The 9937-nt window shown below is 34.3% G+C and overlaps 2 protein-coding genes across 2 annotated transcripts in view; both read left to right on the top strand.

The window, feature by feature from the left end:
• LOC105422333 (DDB1- and CUL4-associated factor 11) overlaps positions 1–9817 on the top strand; it is a gene marked incomplete at its 5' end in the record, with an annotated part of 29904 nt that extends 20087 nt beyond the window's left edge. Inside the window, 9 exons of the mRNA XM_089071142.1 lie at positions 5159–5246; positions 5413–5647; positions 5746–5892; positions 5965–6140; positions 6222–6314; positions 6463–6703; positions 6866–7018; positions 7091–7197; positions 7562–9817. Of these exons, the coding sequence (XP_088927268.1) occupies positions 5159–5246; positions 5413–5647; positions 5746–5892; positions 5965–6140; positions 6222–6314; positions 6463–6703; positions 6866–7018; positions 7091–7197; positions 7562–7687 (1366 nt within the window). The remainder of the gene's footprint in view (positions 1–5158; positions 5247–5412; positions 5648–5745; positions 5893–5964; positions 6141–6221; positions 6315–6462; positions 6704–6865; positions 7019–7090; positions 7198–7561) is intronic.
• The window catches only part of tan (C45 family peptidase tan), a 39720-nt gene that overhangs the window by 21139 nt on the left and 8644 nt on the right, over positions 1–9937 (top strand). The window lies entirely within an intron of this gene.

Here is a 9937-nt window from a genome sequence, read left to right as displayed (position 1 = left end):
GCGGTTTATATAATAATTTTGATGGCTTAACAAAATTATTTTCATCTACATTTGGCCAAATCTATATTTTTACACTTCAGCAAAACCGTTTTCTTCGTATATGTAATTTTAGCTATTTTGAGCGTCTCGATTTTATTATTGCACCAGTAATTTTCATTACTGCCGGGGTAATTTTGAAATTTGTATTTAAAGAAGAAGGGGGGCGTTAATACAAAGATATATGAGTGTCGACGTAATTGAGAACAGTGTCTTTTTTTATTTTGCAGGATTTTAAGATAAAATAAGATTTTATAGCGTAAAACCTATATTTGGCTATATGGGCTTTCGTGTGATCGAAGCTCTCTCGCGAACGAGAGATAAATGGAATACGCGGCACGGGGATAAAACGAGTCTGGGGCTCGCGGGTTCGCGAAATCGCATCTAAAACGAATCTCGCAAATTGCTCTCGTCTCACCTCGTCCCCGCGTTGAACTCCTCAGATTTCGCCGTGTACAGATTCTGACGTCACGCGCGGCTTCAGCAGAAATACGAGTCACGGTCGCGTCCAACTCGGCATTGTGGCAAGTTTGTCGCGAGTCAATGAATCAATCGATAGACCGATCTAATTTAGTCGTGATCATGCTATTGTGTCGCGGTGTCTATTGTACATACATCCAGCCCGATCGGATCTTTCTCATCAATCTGCTCTCACTGACGATTGTCGGCGTATCCCGGCCCGGCAAATTTATATCGCTATGAGAGATCTGGTACTCCAATCGCCCGTAACGCTCGTTTCGATTATAATACGATTGAGTGTAATTTCAGATAGGAGAAACTACGGTTTTACGGTTGATAACGATTTATGAATAAAATTCCATATGGAAGTTGTTGAACGAAAGATATAATGATTAAATATTTTTCAATGCTTTTTGATATTTTTCTTTTTCACAGTGCATATAATACGTTATGCATATTTAACGACGTTTCATAATAGAGAAAGAACCACAAATTGGCAGGTGGTTCTTTTGAATTTACATGAATTACATTTCTCTCTCTCTCTCTCTCTCTCTCTCTCTCTCTGGTGTCTAAAACATTCGCGAGCTCATGATATTTGCTAATATTTCTGTTTTTAGCTAGTAAAGCTAGCTTTACATATTTCGTTCTGTATATGAGATTAATTATAAACATAGTCAAGATGATGTAAATATTTGCAGCCCCATTTGTAGCCCGAAACATTTGTCGCTTTCATTATTGACACGCGAATGGTTAGTGAAATCAAATAATACGCTGTGTATATTAATGCGAATTAGATGGAAGATTTAATTATGTATTTTCTTTGAAAATAAATGGCCACTTGTTCACTATTTATCGATTTTTAAACATTCATATTTTTTTCTCGCTTGAGTTTAACACGAGTTTACGAGATATAATGGAACGATTTCAACCGGCATCCAATATTCGCCTAGCTAGTATTCTTTTTCTTTTATTCCATAGAACTGAAGAGGATTAAGCGCCTCATTAACTTAATCTTCTTAGCGGCAATGAATATATAATATTAAGTCATTGATATAAATCAAAAACTGCTTGTCTCAACAGAGAAAGAACAGATTTGCTGACAAATTTAAAAATGTGACCAAATACATAATTAAAATAATTCCGTTGGACCTTTAAAATTATTTTGTACGACATTCAAATTGATTGCTAGAAGATAAAAAATCTTTGCAATATTATTTTCGTGCTTAAACATTCTACATAATAATTTTGATAGCCCAACAAAATTATTTTCAGATCTACATCCGATCAAATTTTTAAATTTCCAAATTGTCCGTGAAATTATAATATCTCGTGATCTTTCAAGATTCGCGTTTTTCGGCTCGAGGCTTCGTTTGGAAATCAGAAACGCGCCTAGGCAGAAACGTAAATCGAGTCGTTCGGTGAATATAAAATCAGGAATCCAGCGAAGAAATTTCCTGCGAGAATCCCTTCGCGCACATTATCGCGTCCCGTTATCTGCATTCCGGAGCGTTGTCATCGGCGAGACCATTCTCAGGACGAGAGCAGCAGCCGGTGAACATTTCCGCACGTCGAACCATCGTTGTACAGATACGATTGGATGCGGGACAATCGGAAATAGTGGCGCAATATTCGCTAACGTTATTAGCGCCCGCCCTCGTAACGTGATCGACAAGGCCGAAAGTGATGACGCGTCATCGTGGTGTTTGACGATTTTTCACGATTTTCCAGAGGAAAAATCTGACAGTCTGTACATTCCATAAATACGCGCCCAATCTAATCTACGCTTGGATATGACGCCGATATAACGGCGAGTTCAATATCTCGCGGGCTCGGATGTGTCCGTAAATGTCCGACTATCTAATCTATTAATCTGTAATCCTATGAAAGCGCGTGGGATAATAATTTTCCGCCCTTGCACCGCCGCTTTATAAACAATCAAATCGCGGCTTTGAATCTCGCGCGTGCAATAATGAAATGACATGTCACGCTGCCCAGGTTGAATACTCTTAATTCCGAATCATGATCACCGTGAAATCGGTTTCCGTGTTTCTCTCTCTCTCTCTCTCTCTCTCTCTCTCTCTCTCTCTCTCTCTCTCTCTCTTTCTCTCAGCAAAACGACCATATTTTTCTCTCGTAACGTCAAATGCACTCGGTAACATGAGATAAAATATCAAGATTTGATCAATTTGGCTATGGTTATTAAATTCCTCTTTTTTTTTACGCAGATTTCAAAATCCAAAAAAACTTCGTTAAAATGTCGCGAGGCAGCAAAGTAGTAAAGGGGCAAATTCTCTTTGGCTAGAAATTGCGAAATAAATTTTTCGAAATTAAAAGTGGAAAAACGAATATCCGCAGTGGAATCACTTATCACGTTAATCTATTTGCTTCGTACACGTTGAATATCCAATTAGCCATACGTTGATACGAGGTATGAGATCGTCATAATCCGCTATTGATCTAACCGCGAAGCTAATTGTCGCGAAATTAATCATCGCGCAGAATTAATTAATGATTTCCTGGCGTTTCGAAGTTCGAATCACAGCCACGTGTCTGGCCTGAATTTCGCGACCCCGCCACGTAAACTTTTAATATCGCTGTCCTGCAACACCCTAATCCCTCGGTAAACTCCTCTCTCGATCTACGTGACCTTTACCTCTGTCCTGAACTTCGAAACACGCTTCCGAAGTTTGGACGTTTTACCTTCGAAATGTTATATCTTATAAGCCATAACGAATACGACCCAATTTGCATAATCAGACGTGAGCTTTCCGATAATCCGGAAGGTTCTGAGAGAATTTTCGCAAAAGTCTAACGATAATCAAGATTCACGGTGGACGATTCGCAAGTTCAGTTATCAATGAGAAAAAAGAGAAAGGATATATCGTGTTTATATGTTGCGTGAAATCGTGAAACTGTGCCGAGATCGCGTGGGTCGAGATGGTATGAAGTGGTATGTTTTAGATGCGTCTGCGATTTTCTTGCGATGTAGAGAAAAGAGACGCTTGGATGAATATCATCAATATCGAGTTGTCAGTAAATATGCGATTTTTTTTTTCTTTTATAGACTCAAGAGATTTTCAAAATAGAAGGAAATTTCTCATCTCAGTGGAGATTCACTTAATATCGACAATATATTAAATATAACAAACATACATATTACAGTTTCGCGGAAATTTCATATTTGCATGTGATAGATAAAAATGATTTTATATACGTTGAAAAATGTATGAAATACATTTAAATATAAAATTGTCTTGATTCGAAACTCCAATTAATCAGAAACTAATTTAACCGATAAAATCGCTTGAAGCATAGTTTTTACAATTTATACAATTTGTTGTTCCTAATTCAATCTTTTTTCTATATGTGAATTAACAAAAATCGGTTTGTTGATTATGAACATATTAAAAAAATTAAATTTCATCTATGTTTTCAACTGTTTTTCAGATAAGTTAATCAGTGAGACTGATATGTATAAACAAATAACCGATATTGAATCGCCATATCAAAAATTCGGTATTCGACTTTGAAGGGCTGTCATTTTATAATGATTATAGTAAGTTTTTTAAATTATTTAAACACGAGTAAATAATTAGGCATTTAATAAATTAATAACAAAATATTTGCTATTAATATTTATAATTTCATACATATAATTACATATTTTAACTAAAAACTGATATTTATTTGTTATTGTTGTATAAAATCTAATTTATACACAGAATTAACAAGGTATTGATAAATGGATTTATTTGTAAAATATTTGCTTTATTCTTCGTAATAAATGACGAAAACAATACTTCAGTTTTTTTTATTTTTATACAAAACAAATAAAAAAACTGATATAACAAAATAGCATGCTATTAAATGTCAAACTATTGTATTTTCCTTTTCAAATTGACATTCAATTCAGGATATTTTAAATAATAAATCTAAGATTTTTTTTATAACTGAACTATAGTGTACACTTTGTATTTAAAATGGAATAGATATCTATGTTCGAAATCTGATGGAAGCGACAAGGAAAGTTTTAATGCAATATAATAGATTTTTAATCAGTAATGTAATTCATATCAGTGCATTAATAAAATTAATTGGAATTTGCTTGAAGACATTTGTTTTCCGTTCAAAGAATCGATCGGTGTTGTTTTTCGCGCGCCATTCAAGACGCACATGCGAATTTGCGTAGCCTTCAAAGTGCATACGCATCAAAAAAATCCGCCAATCAAATCGCCGTATACAAAAGGCGCTACATCATTATGTTCCTCGCATTGGACGTTTAATTGGTCGATCCGGCATCTGTATCGCACCGCAGTGTCAAATCTACGATCTTTTAACCTTCTTTTTTTTCCATGTGTATCGCGCGCTATTTTCCTAATCCGATCCTTAACCTATCCACACGTCTTTCACTCCATTGCGCTTTGCTGTCGACATTCTCGGCTAACGTTTCGCCAATCACCGTATACCGACACTCTTTTTCTTGCTCTCGTTGGTTGTGCTTCATCTGATATTCGTTTGCGGAAACGAGAGAACGTTCCTTCCGAAAAAGCGCCTGCACGTGAACGTCATCTTCGTGCACTACGTTCGTCGGTCGGCCACATAATCCTTCTGCGCTCAGCGGCACGACCGTGCCTAACATCCTTGGTACCATTTCTTGTTCCAGAAATCGAATTATAGACTCCGATGATGAGAATAGTGAATATCTGCGAACTGACACAAGCTCGAGAAATCCAGATACAACCAGGATAGTCGTAAGTTGCAAGCTGGCTTCTCTCTATTTCTGCCAATACAAAATAATCTTATAATTTTGGCTTAACTTAATATTTATTTAATTCTTTGAACTAAAAAAGATATAAAAATATAAATTAAATTGGGATTAAAGTTTTGAATTTTTGAAAATTTATTGTGATATTTCAGAACAATGATATCAATTGTATCACCAAATCTACCTGCGGATTCTCCGCGAATGTGTCGATTATACCTTTAATACAAAAAAGACCTCTCAGCCTTGAAGGTTTCAGCTCTAGCCAAAGGTGTAAGATAGGAAATAGTCTTTTACCAAACGTGCCAAGCTTTGTACAACAGTTCTCTTCGAAAGTATTTTGTGGGTCATTTTCCAAGGATGGAAACTTTTTTATCACTGCCACTCAAGGTAATTTTAGCATTGTATTATGTGTTTGCTTTTATACCGCAGTTGTGGTTTCCTTATTAGACTTGATCAGCTGATCAATTATATGTTTGTTTTTATAGATAAATGGTTGTACATATATCGAACGCATGAAAAAGGATTTAACTTATACAGTCAAATGCTAGCACGTGACGTTGGCTGGAGTGTTCTGGATGTAGCATTCAGTCCGGATGGTAACTACTTTGCATATTCAAGTTGGGCTGATTGCTGTAAGTAACATTACGATTAAACATGATTGTATAATGAGAGAGAATTCACGCATCTTCTAACATTTTTTACAGTATATCAATGCCACATATCTGGAGAATCGCTGGAGACATTGCCATTATCTCCAGGCGTACGACGATTCTGTATTTTCTCACTTGTTTTCTCAAACGATGGCAGGGAGATCTTTGGTGGTGCCAATGATAAATGTATTTATATATATGATCGTGAGTGCCAACAGCGAGTTTTGAGGGTTTGTAGGATTATTGAGAATTTAGCGGAGAAAGTGCGCTTGTCATTCTTTATACTTTTACATGTTTCTTGATTATTGTAGTTTGAGAGTCACGATGAAGATGTGAACGGTATAGCTTTCGCAGACGATAGTTCGCAAGTCTTCTACAGCGTCAGCGACGATGGATTATGTAAGGTATAATTGAATCATCTGAGAGACCGCTTTCTTCAACAGTATAAGTCGAGTGTCGCGAGAGAAATCGATGTGCTCGACTATGAACCGATACGTGATTATTCGAAAAATTCTTACTCTATACGTCTTCAATGTCTTCCTGTCGGTTTAGGTATGGGATAGAAGAACGATAAACGAATCTAATCCGCGTGCGGTTGGAGTGATGGCCGGTCATAGGGACGGGATCACGTACGTTGATTCACGCGGCGACAAACGGTATTTTATAACCAATTCGAAAGACCAATCCATCAAGTTATGGGACATACGCATGTCCTGCAGTAATAGTGCCCAGCAAAACATTCGCCGTTTTAGTCACGACTGGGACTATCGGTGGCAGCCAGTGCCTCAACGATGTAAATATTTATTTAAACCAAAAAGAAAAAAAAATATTGTTAGACAAGCTAATTATCCTTATTTCTAAATTATTCAGATACATATCTGAAATGTCTAAGGTGACAATTGTTCTCAATCATTGTATATAATTGTCGAGTACATATAACATTTTCCTGTTTCAGTATGGGTACCGGGCATGTTAGAGGATGATACCAGTGTTATGACATATTATGGTCATTCAGTCCGTAAGACTTTAATACGTTGTTGTTTCTCGCCGCCAAATACCACTGGTCAGAGATTCATCTGCTCAGGAGATTCATTAGGTCGAGTCGTCAGTAAGTTCCGAATTCTGCTATTGGTCATGTTTCAATACACGAGGCTACCGCGTAATTCTTTGTCTTTTACAGTATACGATCTTCTGACGGGACAAGTAATCCGCAAAATGAAAGGTCATGCGGGATGCGTACGCGATATTAGTTGGCATCCTTACAATCATTACATTGTTACCTCATCTGTAAGTAAAATTATCAAACTGCTAAAATATTTCTATATATTCGAATGAAAGAGAAATCTCAATTGTTGAAAGCTGTTGTTGTTGTTGTTGTTGTTGTTGTTGTTGTTGTTGTTGTTGTTGTTGTTGTTGTTGTTGTTGTTTTTAATTCACATCTACAAAGAAAGAAGGAAATACTTATATTATTTTTTTAAAGAAAAGAATTGAAGTTTTCCATCTTCCGAATGTTTATGTAAAATTTGTTTTTTTATGTGTATATAATGATTTAAAATTGTGATTACGTTTTTCAATTCACGATTTATGTACAATTACTTACGTCGTTACGATAAGATACGTATAAATACAACATTACATATCATGTTTTTAGTGGGATGGTAGAATAGCTAAATGGGAATATAGTGAAATACGATCGTTGATGAATGATGAACCACCACCGTTACGACGGAGTGAGAGAATAGCTGCTCGAAGATTAAGGACACTCGAAAATGTGTGAGATTCTCTATTTTTCATTGTTTCTTTTATCTCTTTTTTTTCAAAGCGAACTTAGCGTTTGCTTGAGAAAAAAAGAATAGAGAAGACGTCCAAGAAAAATCTGAATACCCATTTTTTTATGTGTCCACCGAGGATACAGATAAATATTACAAGACTGAATGACGAACGCGATTTTCCGTATCTGTCATTGTGTTAACACATTTTGTGAGAAAACGATTTTCACTGTGATTGATTTCTCGCGTTGATGTTAATATTGACACAGATTGACATTGATTATTGATACAGATTAAAAATCGTTGTTTAATCTATTTCAATAATACAGCAATCCGTTTAACTTGTGCGACCAAGAGCTTCCCCCCTTTCTCTTCACATCATTTATAAATATTTTATATTGTGAAATATTTTAACTGAATTTCAATCACTCTTATCTTGTTTTTATCTTTGATAAGTCATATCTTATCTCGTCAAACGTAACTTCAGTTGATAAATGCAGTCGATTCTTATAAGAAATTTATGTGAAAATCTTTCTTCTTCCCGATATTGATGAATTCTAACTTTAATTATAAGCTTTGATAATTCTTATTTAAAATTTATGTCGTTAAAATACTAAACGTACAAAAAAAAATGCTTGAAATATTGTAAACGTATGAATTTATTACAAATTATCAAGGTTTTGCAAACTACTTCATAATTTGTTTTAATTTTAAAAATATTTTATTATATTACTTAAGTCAACAAAAAAATAGAAGCGATAGGGAAGAATTGGTCGGAGATAAAAGCTATTGCCTCTAACAGACTAAGATAGAAAAGATTTATAGATGTCTTATGCTCCACATAAGGATAAAAATAAAAGGATAATATATATATATATATATATATATATATATATATATATACATATATATACATATATATATTATTTAAAATTAAATTTTAAGATATAAATATTTTTTAACATGTCATTTTTTTCTTGTCATTAGAATAAAAACAAAATTTTATGACCTAGTTAAAACTTAATTGATTTAAAAATCAAGAATTTAATTATATTTTTAATTATGGAAAACTTTTTTAATTGTTGGAAATAATATTCTAGTATTTTAAACAATTTAAAAATTCTTTGATTATGCACTATAAAATGCTTCTTTTCTTATGTCTTTCACAAAACGACGTGTATTTAGAAATATCAATGTTAGGAAAAATTTCATCCTTTAGGATGTAAAAGTACTTGCAAAAAATTGTTTCTCTGAGCTTCAGATATTAAGCATATTCAATTCATCAAAATCAGAAGAAGGAAGAGAAAGTCTTATATTTTCTGGTTAGATTAACATTTTTACCTATTGGACCATTTCGACATACTATTCGATAAAGAAAACTACTTTTGGACTGATCTTTTTCCAAAATATCTGTATTTGGGTCGCTCCATCGTCCGTTTTTGTACAGAGAATTTGCACAGTGAACATTTGTTGAAAATTACACATGTGTAATTAATGCTGAAGTCGACAGATGTTTCATGCTGTACAAAGAGAGATTCCTTTGCGATTGTAATTGTAATGTACAATACTATTATACAAAAAGTAAGTCCAGCGCGTTTATATTAAACGCGACAAGTCCCTTGTACAATCAAAACTTTAATTGAAATTAAATAATTTTGCGTTGCTTTTTAAACGCAGAATAGTGTTCTTACGGTCGCAAAGCATCCTCATTCTGTGATACACAGTAATATTTATCTTAAGGCTATAAACACACACGCGTAGAAGCATTTTTAGAAATTTTTTCACCGCGCTAGAACATATTTTGATCAGATATCGAAATATATGCAAATATTGCAAAAAATTTACATAACATTTGAAATGTTATGAAACGAATCGATTTAACGAGCAATTAATGAAATATTAATTAATTGAAATATTGTTAAAACCACATAGCGTGGCGGGAAAATACCGCTTGTGCGCCGAGTCTTGTTAATTAATTGACTATTAGATAATTAACAAGAGGCAGGACAGTCGGGGCGATCCATGATTTCGAACCGATAATGAAACCTTCACCGCAATTAATTGTAATTTTTTATCTCGAAAAATGTAACATATTGTTGGTTTAATAAAATGCCATATAATTCGGCGTTTTAATATTATTAATCTTAATTCTTTCTTTAACCTATCAAATTTCTCCTTTTACTTAAATAAAGAAGTTCTGGAGTTACAAGACATTTTTTTTTAATTTCTCTTTTCGAAGAATCGTCTCTTCCTCTTAA

This window comes from Pogonomyrmex barbatus, unplaced genomic scaffold (assembly GCF_055798465.1).
Source record: "Pogonomyrmex barbatus isolate J1 unplaced genomic scaffold, ASM5579846v1 scaffold11, whole genome shotgun sequence".
Lineage (NCBI taxonomy): Eukaryota > Metazoa > Arthropoda > Insecta > Hymenoptera > Formicidae > Pogonomyrmex > Pogonomyrmex barbatus.
This window is presented reverse-complemented; position numbering and strand designations above follow the sequence as displayed.